Source organism: Protopterus annectens, chromosome 1.part1 (assembly GCF_019279795.1).
Source record: "Protopterus annectens isolate FY-2018-M chromosome 1.part1, PAN1.0, whole genome shotgun sequence".
Lineage (NCBI taxonomy): Eukaryota > Metazoa > Chordata > Ceratodontiformes > Protopteridae > Protopterus > Protopterus annectens.
In genome coordinates this window covers 965,750,631-965,770,955 of record NC_056726.1, presented here as the reverse complement: position 1 = coordinate 965,770,955, position 20,325 = coordinate 965,750,631, and the positions used below count along the sequence as shown (strand labels likewise).

General features: G+C 38.5%; 1 protein-coding gene across 2 annotated transcripts in view; it reads left to right on the top strand.

The window, feature by feature from the left end:
• ATP6V1C2 (ATPase H+ transporting V1 subunit C2) overlaps window positions 1-18,718 on the top strand; it is a 455,055-nt gene extending 436,337 nt beyond the window's left edge. For both annotated transcript variants that reach the window (XM_044079287.1, XM_044079294.1), the window contains exon 10: window positions 18,250-18,718. In XM_044079287.1, the coding sequence (XP_043935222.1) occupies window positions 18,250-18,345 (96 nt within the window). In that variant the 3' untranslated portion in view covers window positions 18,346-18,718. The remainder of the gene's footprint in view (window positions 1-18,249) is intronic.
• Window positions 18,719-20,325: the final 1,607 nt, after the last annotated feature.

Genomic DNA, 20,325 nt, shown 5'->3' with positions numbered 1-20,325 from the left:
AGCACACATTATCCTCCATTACTAGGTCTCAAACAAACCCAAGAAGTAGTTAGCATAAACATGAATGATAAATTTAAAAAGCCTTCTTTTTTATACACATACAACAAGGGCAATGTGGAGATTGAGAACACCATATATAAGTTTTGGCCCATTCTTTTTATAAATGATGACCTTAAAAAAAGTGTTTCCATTAAACCCCAATTCGTTAGAAAAAGGGATTGTAACTTGAAAGAACTTCTGGAAAAGAACGCAACAACCAGCATTAATATAAACCAGCCCACCAGAGGAACTTACAAATGCAATTCTTGCAATCAATGCACTTTTATATTAAATAAAAAAGGAATTTATTTAAAATCTAGAAATATTAATATCTGTTCAAGGGGTCATTTTAATTGTAACTCCAAAGGAGTTGTCTACCTGGGAATATGTGAATATTGTTTGAGCTTTTATGTTGGAAAAACTGAAAGGACTCTAAAAAGAAGGATATACGAGCACAATTATGAAGTTAAAAACAAAAAAGAATCCAATGCATTTTTTAAGCACTCTGTAACTTGTGTTAATATGTGCTTAAAATTTTTGGTGTTAGAACAAGTAACTACCAACATAAGAGGAGGTGACTGGGAGGCATCTCTAGAATATAAAGAATTGCTATGGCAGATTAAACTAAATGCCACTAAGCCACCAGGTCTTAATGATGCCATAAGTATCAATAGTGCCCTTAAGCTGCGAAGAGCAAGACTATAGTGAAATAACCTTATGTAAAACTGACAGGGTTCCCAAATAGTTTGTTGTTTGTTTAAGCAATATTATACCCATGAACATGTCTGCTTGTTGTGTGGAAGGAAAAATATAGGATGACATGTTTAGCATGGGCCAGGTAAAAAGATGGTCAGAATATCCATAAATGTTTTGGCACTAAGTCAAATTCACATAATTTTTATTAAAATAAGATCATTTATGAATTAAATATTATGGGCTGACACATTTGAAAGTGTTTTATAAATATTTTTAAGTAGAACTTTTTTAATTATTGATTTTCTATTCCTCGAAGAGGTAGCTTATATTTACTATATTGAAGTTACCCATAATAATATCACTATTGTTATTAATAATTGTTGTTTGGTAATAGTTATTTATTAATGCCATTTTAAAATTTGAAGGATAGGATTTGGATATGACTTGCTTACAGTCACAATATGCTTAAACAGTTTTTAAACTACTCGGTTTTTTGCAAGATAAACAAACTTTTAACTTATAAAATTTTATATGTTTCACTTAAATTTGTTAGTTATGGATTTTTAATAATGTAAATGATAATGTTTTGTTAAGTAACGAAAATGTATGTGTAAAATTGTGATTTAAGCTTTTTTTAAGACAAAAAGCATCTGCTAATACAGCTTTAAGCATCAAGTATGGCTTAATTAAGTACAAGTAATTGCAATCAATTACAATTAATAATAGGATGATTGGGAAGCCAAAAGCATATAAAAATGGAAGGTATTCCCAGTTTCTAATTGTCTTGAAAAAGCCTGGGAGAGCCCGGGCGAAAGCGCTTGACTGCATTGGTGTGTTCATTTGTGAGCTGTACGTTTTTTTTTTTTATGTGGACAACGAAGGTATAATTAAAGGATTTTGGTCGAACATCATTGTATCCAGGTTCTGGTGTTTACTTTGGCCGTGAGCTGTTGTTTCTCAACTGACAATCCACCATCTTCTGTGCCAATTGGTCCTAATCCCTCGACTGAGATGCTGGAAACTTCTGCAACATCAGAGAAGAGCCATGTGAAGTCCTCACCTTCAATGGAGGCTCAGCAAACAGTGATGAAGCGCAAAATTTCAGCTGCAGGATTTATGAGGTCGGATTTTCGTCGCTGCCATTACCTTATAAAGAACATGAACTCTCCCGCTCAAAAGCGTTCACAGAGTCGAGGGAGGAAACATCCATTGCCACAGTCAAAAGTAGAATTGAACCAGTCACGGACATTGAAGAGGATGTGGCAACAGGAAAGTTAGTATATAACTTGTCTCAAAGGATGCTATCTGAAGCTGAATGTATGCTATTAAGAAAAGGTCTATCCTTTATACCTGCATCCCAAATGTTGTTGACTGATATCATTATAGACATAAAACTGTTCGTATGAAATGTGATGTTAAAAACTATGTTTGAAGCTAGCAGCAGCTATGATGTGTACAAAAAACCCAGCACCTTCATTCCTGTTTTAGATCCTGTGTTAGACACATTTAGTAAGATGTATGAGAAACATGTTAGGGAATATTTTTTGAAAGGAAATGTGCATAAAAATTTCTATAATTTGAATAGGAGTGAGTGGCAAGCTTTGTTTGATTTGCAAATGGACGAGACAGTTGTTTTCCGCCCAGCTGACAAGGGAGGGTCTTTAGTTATTTTAGATAAAGATTTTTATCTTATGCAAATGAGAGAATTGTTGGATGATGATAATATATATGTAATTATAGGACCCGAAAAAGAGCATGTGATTGTGAATGAGATTCATAGAGTCTTGAGAGGGTATTTAGCTGCACATGATTACTATAGATCTTTTTAATTATTTTAAGCTGTCACTACCAGTTATACCTGCATTAAATGGTCTGCCAAAACTGCATAAGGACAAGATTAGACCACCGATGCACCCAATTGATTTGAGCAAAGGGTGGGCGACTGAGTCCATGTCGATTTATGTTGAGAAACAGTTGAGAGGGCTAGTGAATGCCTCAAATACTATCTTACGTGATAGGAAACAATTTTTAAAAGATTTATTTGTTTGTGTGGATAATAATCAGGATGTTGAAAGGATATTATTTATAACCCTAGATGTGCAATCACTTTTTACTTGCATCCCAAATGAAAAGGGTCTCAAGCTATTGTGTGGATACTTGAAGGAAATTAGCAATTTTAGTGAAGCCAAGATAACACTGATTTGCTCCCTTATCAGTCTGATACTACAATATAATGTATTTTTGTTTGATGGGATATACTTTTGGCAGAAGCAGGGGGTGGCGATAGACACCCCTTGCTCCAATAGTTACACGAATCTGGTTATGTCACAATGGGAACGGACTTGTGTCATGAACAATGATAGGTTTTAGAAATATATTTTATTCTTTAAGAGGTTTGTAGATGACCTCTTTCTTTTATGGCAGAGACCTGAGGAATTGATTTCAGATTTTGTGGAGTACCTCCACACAACTATATTTTTAAAATTTACTTATAAATATTCAGCTACTAATATGGATTTTTTAGATGTGGAGGTGTTTAAACAAGAGAATAAATACTAAGTTATATAGAAAGTCATGTCGGGTTAATATGACATTAACCAGAGATAGCATGCATCCAACTAAGGTCTTCAAGAATATATTGAAAGGTCAAGGAATGAAAATTTCCAGACTGAATAGTATGCAAAGTAGTTTTGAAACCAGTCGTACTACCCTGTCACAAGAGTTCAGAAACAGTGGCTATAGAGTAGGTGAAGTTACGAATATGGTTGGTGAAGTACGTACTTTGAGAAGTACATCTGCTAGACCCTATTTTTCTGAAGGTGAGAGGTTACAGGGTGGTATTCAGTCTGGTAGTGCCACACAAACTTATTGAAGTTAGTTTTGTGATGCATTTTAATAATGATGCAGAGTTTTTTGTGCCATAATAAAGAAGAATTGGGTAATTTTGCAATTGAACAATAAGATAGGCAATATAGTGGGATCACATCCTCAGTTTGTGTTTAAAAACAAGTGTTCTCTGAAACGGCTTTTGTGTTATAATAGAGCAAGGAAGAACCAGACAGTAGAGGGCACTGTATGCTGTGGGGGTTGCAACTATTGTTATATAAAGAGTGACAATTCTTTTGTACATCCAGTCACAACAGAACAACATAGATTTAGAACCAGAGCTACATCTTCTAGTATTAATGCAGTCTATATGTCATCCTGTCAAGAATGTTCCTGCTTCTACATAGGCAAGATGGTGAGGATGTTTAAGGAAAGGATAAGGGAACACTTGCTAGCTATCAGAAATAAAGACTTTAGAAATGCCCTTTCTAAACATACAGCTGAAAAAGGTGATACACATACCTTTAAGTTCAGGGCACTAGATGTAGTGGAACAGAGGGCACGGATGGGTGATGTGAATAACATAGTGGAACAGAGGGAGACTAGATGGATAGTAAGATTGCAAGCTGATATACATCCAGGGTTAAATGGTTTTGTACCTTTAAAGCCCATCCTGGAGGCTCGTAATTTGTTTAAATCATTTGTTTAAATAATTGGTGACATCATTTGATCATGTGCTCTGTGTTATAGTATTTATTCAGTATGCATTTTAAAGCCTTGGTATTGGTCTGAAGAAGTGCTCATTGGGGCATAAAAGTGCTAACCTTATATTAAAACTTTCTGGATTTTAAAGATTGTCGTGGTTGGTTCTGTGGATTTTATCTTCTGTGCAGTATTGAATTTATTATTTCCACAGACTTTCACCACAGTGGATTACCCTCTCTGTTTTTTCTCTTTGCTGATATTTTTACAAATGTCAGGAATGTATCTAAAAATAATTTTGATGTGCCCCTTGCAGACTCAGATTAATTCCAAGACCCATTTTGGATTATAATGACAAATGAAAAAAGGTCAATAACTGACAACACCAACTTTTACAGTAAATGAAAAAACAAGCATTCCCTGCATACTCTATACCTCTCCATCTGTAGATATACTAACATGGGTCTACTATGAATCACCCTGTCTTGTTGAATAGACACATGATTATCCAAACTCAAACATCTAAAACTTTGGGTTGCTACAACTCAAAACAGTAATACTCTCAAAATGGAAAAGTATAAAAATATTTATGTTTTGCAATGGGGCAAACTCCTAGAATCCCAAACATGTACCTCCCTGGACTATATGTAGAGAGACATCATGGAGCTGTTGAAATATGTGTCTGAGGCTGGCATGAACCTATCCATAAGAAAGTGATGCTGCAGTATGAACAAAATATTAATTTCAACAATTGGATTAGCTTCTGGTGTCTTTAAAAGGGGTACAATATACATTAGCCTGGGAAGATATGGTAAAAAGTCACATCTGCTTTGCCAAGGATGACCTCTCTTCCCAGTTTCATATATTAGTTAAATTCTTGTCCATCCCCATGGTGCCATTTTTAGGGAGCGTCAGTCTTCTAGAGCTTCCACCATAATTAAACAGAATCCACATAACAAAGATTTTGCTGCTCAGTGCTAGAAGACAACAACAAACTCCACTCCCTACAAGTACTCCTTACACTGAAAAACATTGATATATGTTATCACAGAGACCCAGTTCAAGATCACTGAAATCATTATTATCAGTGCAGGATTTCAATGGCTTTCACATATTCAGGCCCACCACATTACACAAAGGCACTAAAAGCAGCAGTGTCTCCATATTCTTAAAAAATACTTTATCTCCAGATTTGTTAGACATAATAATGACCTGGAACACCTCCTCATCCAGCTTACTATTAACAAAACCCCTTATTATAACATAGCTAACTGTAGGACACCATCTATGCCTCCCTTGACATTCAGAGATCATATTAAGGCTAATCTACTAAAATTAAGTAATGATCTGGCTACATTCAAAAGCCACTTCCATCCTGATGACCTGACTACTTATGTAGAATCTTTCACTGCCAAATTCCATGCACATGTAAATAGCTGCATAGATGCATTTGTTCCCCTCAGAAATAAATACCATGCTAAATTCAAAAATAAACTCGTATGGAGGAACCCAACTATAAACAGGCTTTATAACAAAAGAAAAAAACTGCATTGCACACAAAAATAAATCTCCTTCTATTCTCATGTTCCAGTGTTCATAACAGTTGGGAGATTGCTGCCTGCAGCATCGGACATCCGGCCAGTATACCAAAGTCTTTGGAGGTGGGGGTACATGTGATTTCTGGTGTCAGAGCCATAAACTGACGTAAGCTATAAAAGTGACATCTGCATGTACTCCCTTCAGAATTTTTCTGCCCGCAGTGAACGTCAGACTCCTGATCGCCAGCTCAAGAAGCAGTTTGCTCGCTTTATTCGGACGACTGATATAGATAAGTGCCCTGTTGGGTTTTATGTTATCCTTTGTCTAGTTTTCAGACATACATGCCCACTAGAAAGGGAGACAAATTCCTCACAAGGACACACACAATCAGTGCGTTTTTTGCTTAGGCATGGCCCACGACTGTACTTCGTGTGCGATCTGTAAATCTTTTGTACCAAAAACTCTTCACAGCCGTCTGGCTGCACTGAAATTATTTTTGGAAAACCAAAGACTTAGGAGAGTAGTGCTAGGAATGGAGGGTGAGGTAGGCACTTCCAACCAGCCGCCTCAAACGAAGGCCAAAATAATTAGGCCCGATTCCCACGCTGCACCTCAGGAGTCCGGTGAGGCTCTGGAGGCAGATGAAAGCATGGTTCTTCATTGGACCTCTATTTTTCATCCTATACCAGGAACCTCAGTGGAAACCAGCTTGGTGGAAATGATGAGTACATCTGCTGAGGTAGAACAGCCATCAGGTCCTGATGATGGATGGGAACCACGGCTCTTGGCATCAGAGGGAACTACTACTACTACTACCGTACCATCCTCCCAGACCTTGGTTGCTAAACAGACACAGCCATCCACTCCTCTGAAGAGGAAACAGAAGCTGAAACACTCAGTACAACAACCTGTTCCTGGGTGGGAAATTTTTTCTCAGAACCTTTTCAGGGCATTTCAGGTCCTTCAAACACAACTACCCCAATCTGCCATCCCTCCAGTGCAGGCCTTAGAGGTATCAGAGGAAAAATATTCCTTCTCTGAGTAACCCTTGATCTACTCCTCAAAGGACTTTATCTCTCCTGAGGAAGAGGATTCCATCAGCCCTGAATCTCCAGGAGAGGAGTTCACTTTTGGAGATACTATTTCTCTTATGGGAGAAATTTGCACTGAACCTGTCAGCCAGTATGTTGGCAATGTCTGTAGGATCAAGGCACTATGAGGGAACATTTTAAATAGTAGGCCTCGGATGTATATGACACAAAGAAGAGGAACTTTGAGTTACTCCATATGGAGCAACCCTCCCCTTCTGCTATCCCTCCCTTACTTCCGGCCTTTCATGATGCCTTTCTGGCTGCTTCCCAGGCCCCTGATTCCCATCCCCCTGCTGCCGAATGTCCAGACAGGTTCTACAAAGTGCCTCAAGACACTCAATTCTTTTTAAAGAACCCACCAGCAGACGCTGCAGTTTATACTGATAAAACCTCCAGACAGCTCCCTTCTTCTCTTTACCCTACTGACAAGGACAGTAAGTTAATGGATAGACTAGGTAGGAAGGTCTATACCTCCTCCACTCTTGCTGTTAGAGCCCTGAATTACCAAACCCACATGACAAAGTTTGTCTTGGTCACTCTCTCCAAGGCCTCAGCACTCCTACCTGAGACCGCAGACTCACCTGCTAAGATACAACTCAAAACCCTTCTTAATACAGCAGCTCAAGTGACTAGGCCAGTGGTTCCCAAACTTTTTCAATTCTTGGCTCCCTTGCTGAATCCAGGTTTTCCCAAGGCATCCCCCCCCCACCCCCATGGCACGCATAATGAAATAAAGAAATAAGAGAGACACAGAAAGTATAAAAAGTGAACTGATGATCTCTAGTAATTCAAAATTATTACTACAGTTATGCATGTCAAGATGCCAAGCCTACTAATTTTTGATAATGGATGTAACACACGATCTCCCTATGGAAAAGCCATGCAACAAGTTTTAAGAATTATGCAAATGCAAAAAAAATAAACTGATACCAAATTCAAATTCTCAGCAATGTTGCTGGAGGAAAAAAAAGTACATCACACCTGTGTGGCAACATCAGATTGAAGAGATGCAAGGTGTTGCCTATTATTTCAGCCAATGATTCTCTGCAGTTTAAAATTTTCAGATTTAGAAATTCAGAACAAAAGGAACATAAGACAGCAAACATATGTTGTTGTTTGTCTTTTGGCTTTTCCCGGTTAGGGGTCGCCACAGCGGAACTCTGGTCTGCTAATGATTGGCAGCTGTTTTTTATGGTGTTGAGTTGCCAGCCCAATGCACAACCTTCAACAAAGGCATGCCCATTCAACGCATGTCTTTTGAATGCTCACTCGACTGCGGGGAGGACATGCAGACTGCACACAGAAGGCACTCCCAACCCAAGCCGAGAATCCAATGGGAGAACATCTTGCTGTGAGGCAACAATGCTACCGCTGCACCACCGCGGAAGTAATAAGACAGCAAACATACCATTCTAAAAAATGAAAGTTATGACTATTTGCCGTAATGCTAGACATGCAAGTAGAACTCTAGCTACAAGTACGGATAAGAATAAGAAGATCATAATGCCACAGGCATCAGGGACCACCTACCACACAAACTCACACAAGGCCACTAAACTTTGCCTACTACTTCCTCAATGCACAACTTTAGATTAACAGTTAACTTCTAAGTCAGTGGAAAGATAAATAGACAAAAGCCAGTGAGAAAGTGGTTGGATGTTCCCTACAGTCACAACATTGCTCTCTGATCCAGCATTATGGCAAGTATTTTTACCTTTTAATTTTGACTTTCTAGAGCTCAGACTACAGTAACAGAAAATAAAATACAACCCCAACTAAATCCTTCTGAGTGTTTCTTCTGTGTGGATATTACCTTCATGACAATGGTCTGAAAGGAAGACCTAGAGGTCACATCCAACACTAACCATTTCACAAGTGCATTCAGGAATGTCCAAGTAGCAAATATACTAAACGTACTCCAGAAAGTGTTAAAAAGGCTGTGGAGCTGTCACACAATGCACTTTAGGATAGCTTTACAAGTACTGCCACATTTTTCATTACAAAAGACCATGCAATTTGAAAGTAATTTGCAAAAGTATTGTTTATTAACATTTTTGCCTTTAAATCCTTTGGAGATGGAAGCAAAGAGTTAATAATCTTTAATTATTTGCTTTACCACATGTACACAGTACCTGATCTGCCAGTGTATACCCACCCAAAGATATTATATTCTTGGCTAACATATCAGAAGAAACACACACACACACACACACACACACACACACACACACACACACACACACACACACACTTCTCTGAACATTTCCTTACCTGCATGGAGTCTTCATTCTTTCTGGCCGTACCCGCCACAGATCTGATTCTTGTTCACCGAACATAATCCATTCGTTGCCATTCCCACTCGCATTTGAGCAGCCATGCCCAGCCAGAAATGCGTGAGCTCCTTGCTCAATTCCGACAGGCTGGTAGCCCTGATGGAGCTGACGTCATCGTGCACATGATGAAGTCAGCTCAAACAGCGTGAAAATTAAAAAAACAAAAGAAAAAAATTGTAAATGAAGGGAATTAGTTTGCGGCACCACTGTGAGGAAGCAACGGCTCCCCAGGGTGCCATGGAGCACACTTTGGGAAACCCCTGGACTAGGCACTCCATAAAGTGCAGCTATGATACTGTGGAAGCCTCCTCAAAATCAGCAGCTTCTGGATCTGTTCTGAGGAGATACTCCTGGGTGAGACTACAACCCCTACCTTTTGATGTTCAAACCAAATTGCTAGACACCCCTCTGGATAACAAGGGTCTCTTCAGACAAGCCTCAGCAAAACTACTCAAATCCCTTCAAGAAAAGGGAAAGAAATTACAAAATCTGAAAGATTTACTGGTGTCACCTATCCCCAGATACCACTGGAATTATCCACAAAGGACTAGCTTCCTTAGGAGACAGTCTGCTCATTCTGCTCCACCCCAGGCAAAGGGAAGAAGGCAACTTAGGAAACCCTCCACTCCTAGAACCCACCCCACCACCTCTTCCACTTCCTACTGGAGTCAGTCTGACCAAGCCAGACCACCTCCACTGTGACTCAAAGCCTCTACATCCCAACAACCCCTCTCCCTTTGTCTTGCCCTTTCCCTATCCTCCTGGCAGAAGATCACATCAGAAAAATGGGTCCTCTCCATTATTCAGAGGGGTTACTTTATGACTTGGTGGACATTGCCCCCCCCCTTACAGGGGATACCCCGACCTCTATTAAACCAGATTCATCTCTTCCCCTTGATTCTCCGCCAATTATAGGCTCAGGGCACCATAGAAAGGGTACCTACCCAATAGAGAAACAAGGGTAGTACTCATGGATGTTTCTGGTCCCAAGGAAAGATGGTCCTTGGAGACCAGTTTTGGGTTTATCTGTTTTGAACCTTTTTCTCAAGGTCCGCACCTTCAAAATGCTGACCTTACAGCTACTCTTGCCTCTTATCCCAAACCAGACCTTCATGGTAGCTCTGGGTTTGAAGGATGCTTACCTTCATATTCCCATACAACCAGAATATAGGAAATTCCTATGCTTTTCAGTAAGTTCCTTGCATTTTCAATTCTCTGCCTTACCTTTTGGGGTCTCCTCAGCACCTCAGGTATTTACAAAGTGCTTAGCTCCAGTGATTGCCCACTGTAGAACTCAGGGAATCTAAATATACCTTTAACTAGATGACCTGTTAATACTTCACCAAGACTGTCAAGCCCTATACCACCACCTGAAAAAGGTGACCCTTACCCTGGCAGAGTTAGAGTTCACTGTAAACAAGGTAAAATCCCACCTGACCCCCCACTCAAGACCTAATTTTCCTGGGATGCAGGATCAGAACAGACAGGATGACAGCATTCATACCAGATCAGAGGATAACAGATATCACCCTCTACTTCAAAACCTTCTCAATCAACCTCATTTACCAGGCAGAGAATTCCTAAGAGTCTTGGGCCACATGGCATTCCTGATATCCATGTTCCCTCTGGCAAGACTATATATGAAGAAGATCCAGTGCAGCCAACACCCTCACCCTCTGGATACCCACTTCCTCTCCTACCATGCCTAAAGAAAGAACTACAATGATGGATTTTGGTCATCAGCCACAATCAGGGCATCTCCCTACAGGTACCTCCCACATTACAGCAGATATTTACAGATGCCTCAGATTTAGGGTGGGAAGCGGTGCTTATGTACAACCAAAAATAAAACACTGTGCAGGAAAAATGGTCTACTCTCAGACAAATATCATCAAATAAATGAGGGCACTTTCTTTAGCCCTGCAAACCTTCCAACAAGCCCTGGTCCCAAGCACTTTAAAAGTAATCACAGAAAATATGACTGTCTTGTGGTACATAAACAAGCAGGGGGGATGAGATCTTACCCTCTCTGCAGTCTGGCCATTCAGATTTGGACCTTAGCATCCATGCTGAGTATCCACCTGCAAACAATGTACATCCCTTCAGCAGAGAATGTTATGGCAGACACTCTCAGCACAACTTCTGCACCCTCTCAGAAATGGATGCTTCACAGAGAGGTGTTCCTGGATCTTATTCACAGGTGGGGGTATTCCACAAGCAGACCTGTATGCCTCCTCCCAGAACAGGCAGCTGCCTCTTTTTTGCACAAAGAATTCACATTCTCAAGCTTGGTAGGCGGACACCTTCTCTTTTTCTTGGGCGGGGATGTATCTCTATGCCTTTCCCCTTCACACCAATTCAGAAGGTCCTACTGAAGATTCAAAGGGACAAACCAGAAATCCTGCTGGTGACCCCCTTTTGGCCAAGACAGCATTGGTTTTCCCTTCTCCACCTTTTAGCCAGGGGCAATCATCACAGGTTACCCCACCAATTAGACCAACTCACACAGGACATGGGATCCCTAGTACACCATCAGATGACCAACCTTAGACAGACCTTATGGGTGATAAGGTTCTAATCCCCTTCAGACACCTATACTCAGAGGACATACTCAATGTTCTGCAGGAGGCCAGAAAGCCTAGCACTAGGAGAAACTATGTATCAAAATGGAAAAAATTCTCCAGATGGTGTCAAAAGAAAAAAACAGGACCCTTTTCTCATTCCTGTACGTATGGTCCTTTCTTACTTGTGTGAGCTACTTCATTCAGGACTAATGCGTTCCTCAGTTAAGGTCCACTTGTCCACCATTTCAGCTTGTCTGCCCTTGACTCCTCCTTTGGCATCCAGATTGGAAGTTAAGCTATTTTTGAAAGGGGTCCTCCATATCAGACCCCCTCACAAACGTGTACCTCCACCTTGGGACTTACATTTTGCACTTGAGAAACTTACATTACCACCTTTTGAGCCAGCACACTCAGCATCTCTTGAACCTCTAGGAGTCTCTTTAATTGATGACAGGTGTGTACCCAAGAAGACTGAATGTTGAAATTAAATCAAAAGGTGCTTCAACAAAGTATTAGTTTAAGGGTGTGCATACTTATGCAACCAGCTTATTGTATGTTTTTTATTTTTTATATTTTTCCCCTAACAGATTTGTTTGATTTCAATTGAATTGCATAGGTTATAGGTCACATTAAAGGTGGGAAAACTTTTGAAATGATTTATTGTGGTCTCATTTTTTATATCACAAAAACCTGGCATTTTAACAGGGTATATATATATATATATATATATATATATATATATATATATATATATATTTAGAGAGAGAAAGAGATGGATATATATTAGATATAGATGTACAGATACTTTTCTGTTAACGGGACAACAGATGTCATGAGCATTTGGAATGTTATCACACTGTCGTGTCTGAAAATCTGTAGAAGATGCATATTGATGCAACTTTTTCTTGACTTTCTTAGTGAATTCAATATTTGAAAATTGTCTGTAATAGGGAGCATTGGTACATCATTACTTTGGCTTTGCCTCTGCTTTTTGAGGAAAGGAGTGAACAGCTGCAATCCTCTCCGAGACAGGAAACCTGCTATCTGATATATTGTTTCATAGAATTGTTCCCAAAACGTGTAGAAATGAAAGTAAAATACTGGTTTCATCTAATGACGAAACAACTGTAACAGTAGAAGTTTTGCCTATTTGTACTACTAATCTGTGTTTCTGTTTACATATGTATGACAAAGATTTATTTATTTTATTTATTCTTATTTATTTTACATTTGTTTACCGGGATAGTACGACTGGATACATGTCCATTTTCAGCAGAGGCCCGGGGAGAAAAGCTCCACATAGTCAAACATACAAAAGGTTACACAAGAAGTTAGAAAACAATTAGAATATAAAAAAATGTGGTACTATACCTTATATACATTGGTTTAGAAGTGTTCCCTAGTAGGGACTCACAGTTCTCATGGACAGACATACAAAGGTTACACAAGAAGTTAGAAAACAATTAGAATATATAAAAACAAAGTGGTAATATATCTTATGTACATTGGTTTAGTAATGTTCCCTAGTAGGGACTCACAGTTCTCATGGACAAACGCAATTACAAGTAAGATTGGATACATAGCATGGTAATGTGGTTAGATGCTTTGATAATTACTGATTATGCTATGATAATTACTGATTATGCTATTGCAATTTAGTATGCCAATATTTTCCAGTAAGCACCACTGACATGTTGACTAGCTGCCTTCTGTTACAAATAAAATATTGCTCCCAGTTCCTGTTTAGCACATCAAAAAAAAGGAATACAGACAGTGAACTGCTGAAAGGTTCAGTCTGAACACCTACGGCTCATTTCCTTCAATATTCAGTCACAGACTGTATGTCTGTCAACAGTTCTCCTAACCAGTGTTTCAGTGTCACAGCTGAAAAGAAACATGAACAAAATGTAAAAATGAACACATTCATCCTTTTCTTTAAGGGGCTTAAGAGCTGGGATGCATACACGTTCCTATTTAAATAAATAATACATTCAATGACAGTCTGCAAGGGAAGTATAACTTTTTGTATAAACATCAGTGGCAGCAGTGTGATCTTTGCAACCACGGGCCAACATTCCAAATGCTGATTAGAGCTGTTGCCCTGATAACGGAAAAGTACCGATGTACACATACATATATGTATACATATACATGTACATATACATATATTATCTATATATAATCTCTCTCTGCCCCTCTCTCACTATATATTTATACATATACAAACACGCACACACACACACACACACACACACACACACACACACACACACACACACACACACACACACACACAATGCTCGAGATTACATAAACTTGGAGACGAGGGAGAAAGTGAATAGGAAATGTAACACTCATTTTCTCACTCTTCTCCAAGTCTGACCTCAATGGCAAGATACCAGCGATCTTTCAGTGCTGACATTTTAATTACCGATTAACGGGCCAGCAACAAACAGTAGGGCTACCATATTAACTGAGAGGTCGCATAGGCCTGGGGGTAAGAACAAACTTCCTTACCCCCATAGTTCTGTGATCTCTTTCAGTATATTACCTAATTTTCACCAGCATTGGAATTCAACTACATCTAAGCAACAAATCACATTCTGATCAAATTCACATTGATAAAGCACATGTATTCCATCGCATCCTAATGAACTGTTGCTCTATACCTTCTCTTCTTTCACTTTAATTATTATAAAGAATTGTTACCACATTTTTTCATTACTTTTTCCATTTTCGTCAGAGAAAATAGAAAATTGATTATGTAGTGTTTGCCATGGAACACAGAGTTTCAAAATTCTGCTAAGTTTTGTTGTAAGAATGATGATCGCCTTGTGTTCTGAACACATTGAGTAAAAAAGATAAAACTGCCAGCGAAAGAACATCTTTCCTTTTAAGATGTAAAGCTCCCAACAAAGAAACAGTTGCAATCAAACCTATAAATAATCCAGCATTCGAACTCTGATTTAAAAACTAACTGTAACCTTTTTTTCTAATGAGGCTACCAATGAATCTTGTTTCCCCACACTAAATTAGAATTTGAACACCATATCCAACAGGTAGTTATGAAAACAAAACAAAAACTTGGACTGCTATACAGGGCAAGATCCTACTTAACAGACTGTTCTCACAAATACATAGCAAATGTCTGCTTACTTCCCACCTCTTCAAATGCTGCACACATCTTCACTCATTTTCTTTCAGCCCAGCTTGCAAAACTCAAGCAGTATTACAATAAAATAGTTAAGTTTGCTACCAATGTAAGCAACATAATCCAGCACATAAAACAACTCAGTTCTCATGAGTACCCAAATTACCTCAATAACTGACAAGTCAGAAAAGCACATAAAATTTTTAGAAGTTCTAGACAGCTGTCCATCCTGTAAGAATGTTCTTCAACTGTATAATCCTGCTATAAAACTTAATTCTTCTGATAAATTCCTGATCTATATAGTATCCTGCCTTAACTGGTACCGTGACTCTCCTGACCTATATATTATCCTCCCCTAACTGGTACCGTGACTATCCTGACCTATATAGTATCCTCTCCTAACTGGTACCGTGACTCTCCTGACCTATATAGTATCCTCCCCCTGGTACCGTGACTCTCCTGACCTATATAGTATCCTCCCCCTGGTACCGTGACTCTCCTGACCTATATAGTATCCTCCCCCTGGTACCGTGACTCTCCTGACCTATATAGTATCCTCCCCCTGGTACCATGACTCTCCTGACCTATATAGTATCCTCCCCCTGGTACCGTGACTCTCCTGACCTATATAGTATCCTCCCCCTGGTACCGTGACTCTCCTGACCTATATAGTATCCTCCCCTGGTACCGTGACTCTCCTGACCTATATAGTATCCTCCCCCTGGTACCATGACTCTCCTGACCTATATAGTATCCTCCCCCTGGTACCGTGACTCTCCTGACCTATATAGTATCCTCTCCCTGGTACTGACTCTCCTGACCTATATAGTATCCTCCCCCTGGTACCGTGACTCTCCTGACCTACATAGTATCCCCCCCTAACTGGTACCATGACTCTCCTGACCTATATAGTATCCTCCCCCTGGTACCGTGACTCTCCTGACCTATATAGTATCCTCCCCCTGGTACCGTGACTCTCCTGACCTATATAGTATCCTCCCCCTGGTACGGTGACTCTCCTGACCTATATAGTATCCTCCCCCTGGTACCATGACTCTCTTGACCTATATAGTATCCTCCCCTAACTGGTACCGTGACTCTCCTGACCTATATAGTATCCTCCCATAACTGGTACCATGACTCTCCTGACCTATATAGTATCCTCCCCTAACAGGTACCGTGACTCTCCCTGGTGTACATATATTGCTAAAATGTACAACTCCCTACCCATCTCCATCAAACAGATCAGTAAATCAACCTCTTTAAGTCCTCACTAAAATCTTATTTCAAAATTACCTTGATCTGTGACTGTACCTCTACCCCTGAATAAACCTCTATCTCTGACAGCCTCTACGGCATCTAAATTTCCTTTTCCCTGTGTGGTTGCATAGGAGAATTTTTTAGATGTAGCTACTAGACCCTTAGTTATTCAGCCCTAAGTTCATCTCACTGTACTGTACCCCTTACTTAAATTAACTTAGGGTCAACTCAATACATCATCTTCTACAAATCTCATCCCTCAATCATGATACACTCTACCTCTATGTGACAAGATCTTCTGAATGCTTCCAGAATGTGAAATGCTGTATAGCCATTTGCATTAAGCATTTATGTCACTTGCTAAGTCAGGTCTCCTATAATTGCTAGTATAATATCACCTACTAGTGAGCACTATTGTCATTACATTATGGATAAGCAGTATACAGTATGCTCTCTTTAGTCTATATATCTTATATGCAGATGTGTTCAGCTCTACTGTATATGTTGTATGTCTGTTTGTTCCAATGTATACTGTTTACCAGGGGTGGCTGATGGTACTTCCTACTGGGCTGCAGCTCCCCCCACCTCATAAAATTAAAAAAATATATTTTACTTTCCTTTTTACTGGCTTACTTTTAGTTTGATTTCAGCACTTTTTGCATGCTACTGAGCATGTGCAGAGTACTGAGAAAGTTTTAATGCAAATAAAAAACATTGGCTTACTCCAGTAGCTTCTGTGGACTCAGGCTGTCTCAGGTGATTAAGGTTGTGTGGTAGAAACTGAAAGCAAAAGTATATATATATATATATATATATATATATATATATATATATATATATATATATATATATATATATACACACACGGATAGATATAGATATAGGTGTACACACACACACACACGTGTGTGTGTGTGTGTGTGTGTGTGTGTGTGTGTGTGTGTGTGTGTGTGCATGCGTATGTGTGTATGTGTTTTTTATATTGGAATGTGTGGGGTACAGATGTTCTCAAATGGCCCTGCTTTTGCAGAATGTCTATGATTTGTGCCTTATATTTTGATCTGTTTCTCTTAAAGTTTATTTATTTTCTTGGCAGATGAACATATACTTCATTCACTAAATAATAACAGACATTTGAGTTTCAGGGTTAACTTTCAGAAAAATCATGCTGATATGCTGATTTAAAGCATGTTATTCTAGCAGCTTTCTAAGTGTGCAAGGGCTATATCTATTCTTAATTTTGGTTCTTTGTTCTTCGTTAGTTTTTAGCTTTCTACTTGGTTCTTGAATTAATACGATGAAAGTAACACATATCTCTTGTTTGATCACAAGTAATGGTCAATTACCTGTCGTAATACAAACCCACCCCACTCCATTTGCCCCACAAATTAAGTTGCTTCCTTCAACCTCTTCCTTATTTTGAAGTCACCAGTCATCATTGCTGTATATCAGTTGTTACTTTTTTGGAGCATTTCTCTCCTGGCCTCTTCTGACAAGGATTTTCTAACCCAGTCAGGCTTTTACTGTAAACAAGTTCATATAAATAAATAAATAAATAAATCCATTGTGTATGCTGCAAGAGTTTGATAATAATTGCTATTTTTTTCTTTTTTTTTTACTTTTGTTATTATTTGATTTAGTTTTTTTTTTTATTTTAAAGCCCTGGTAAGTTTTTCTTCTCATGTATTGCAGAAGCCAGGTCTTGTGATACACTCTATGCTCCACTGTTAGCTGCTGCATTGACAGAATATAGTGCTACCTGTAGCAAGAGGTTTTTTTCTTTTCTTTTTTTTCCTGATATGGTTTAAGACAACAGCGCAAATGTATATTAGGAGGCTAATACATAGTTATACCAAATAACTTATCAAATTCAGTAGCAATATCGTGAATGGCCATTTTATAATATTCTGTAATCCGCATGGCTTTAGTTAGCTTCTTGTAATGCAGAAGACAAAATGGAAATATAAATCTAAATATATTAAATAACACATGATCAGAGCTTTTTTTGTTCTTTTCTAGTCCTAACAATTACCATGTTTTTTTTACAGGCAGCCGTGGAAATTCCAGGCTTAAATGTTGCCAGCCATGACTACTACCCTTATGTTTACTTCAAGATTGATGTCAGCCTTGTGGAACGCAAATAGACAACCCCTAGAGCTATGCTCCTTCCTTATACTATCATGCAATTTTCAGTGATCCTGTTCTGTTGGTACATATAAAGGTCAAACAAATCCATTTGTTGCCAGTTTGAGTACTTAGCATGTAAAAATAAATTACCCTGTGCTGAAAGAACAAAACAGTGCCTTTTAATGCAGCACAAGTTAAAAAAAACAATGAAATTTGACTTTCTGAAAACAGTTTTCCTGCTAAGAGTGACTAACAGACTATGACTGTTCATGATGGGTGTGTTGCTAATAAAGTGTCATATTTAATATTTGTATGTAACTTAGCTCTGCGGTTTGAATGTCTGTATATGTATTTAGCTATGGCATAATGTTATTAAAACTGCACTCTATATATGTGTGTGTGTATATATATATATATATATATATATATATATATATATATATATATATATAGTAAATATTTTAATTGAAATCCATGGCTGTTATTTAACTATATGATTACACTGTTTCTGATGTGTTCTATTGAAACAGCATACAATAGTAGCTGTATTACTAGTACAGTGAATTACGTTTTCATAATCTTACTGCACAGCACTAAAAGGCTGTGGCGAGTTTAGAAGCAGCTTAGTATATCTGTTTCTAAATAGTATTAAGGAATCATGAAAGCCTTGTGGAGTTTTATGATGACAAAAGGCAGCCCCACATAGCACTGATTTGTTAAAAAAAATCAGTGCATATTTAGGATTTATTTTTTAAAATAAGAGTTACTGACTTGATACAAATATATGTGAAGCAGCATATCACCAAATATTGTAAAGGAAAAAGAAAATATTCAAAATACAGATTGTTTTCTATTCCAGCTGCATCCTCATTGATGAAGGAGTTTTGAGTACTGCAAGCAGAAGGAAGTGTCAGGTTACTGGAGATGAAGAGGAACTTTGTTAAGAAAGCTACTGCGAATTTGACAGAGGACACAACTATTTAATACCGGAGTTTCATAAACACAGACACACACACATACCCACAATGGAATCTAATGAAGCAACATTAAACCATAATGCCCATCTCTTCGTGCAATACATGAAGAGTTAAATTGTATCTTATCTAGGCTGAATTACTTGGGAAATCAAATGAAAGCATTTATGTTAAGATTACTTTTTATTTATTTATTCTTTGTTAACTCAGTAAGCCCTACTATGTTATTAGCCTCTTTTCAAGGGAGACCCAAGGTGCTATTTATACTAGTAGGGGACATTTGGCCAGGACATTGGGGAACTTCCCCTATTCTTCTAAGAGAGAAATGGGATCCCCTATTCTTTTCGTTATGTGCCATGGGCTGTTTTTGTACGTATTTACCAGAGCTACCACCAACTCAAGCAGATGGGGCCTTGGTTTAATGTGTCATCTAAAATATGTTACATTCAGGAGTGCAGCACTTTCCTTATGCTGCACTCCAGTGAAAACAATTAACCTACCCCATGTGGGAACAGAACCCACATCCTTCTGTACGAAACATGAGTGTGCTACCTGTTGTACTATTGATACTGCAAACTTACTGTAGTGTTTAATATTGGTGGAATGCTACCATAAAGGAAAGTCATGATTAGAAATTAATTCTTGCAAAACTAGGGCGAAGTAATATAATTTTTCAGAAATGTTCCATAATGAATTCAGGTAGCCAGATGACAACATAAAAGAAACTGAAAAACATGGAAATACTTTCTATGTGCAGAGATCAGTGCAGTGTATGTGATATAATATTACAAGGAGCAGAGTTCAGGCAAATGAAAATAAACATGGTGAATGAGATTATCATACTAGAAAAGGAATAGCAATGTTTCCATATGAGATGAGCTGTGGAATTACAGTAGTACTAGAAAGAAAACATAAATGTTATGGATATGGAATGGGGGGTATGAAAGGGGTTAGAGATGAAGAGAGGATTACTGCTAATGGCAAATACTAAGGGCTACTATGGTAAAATGGAGAATGTTTACA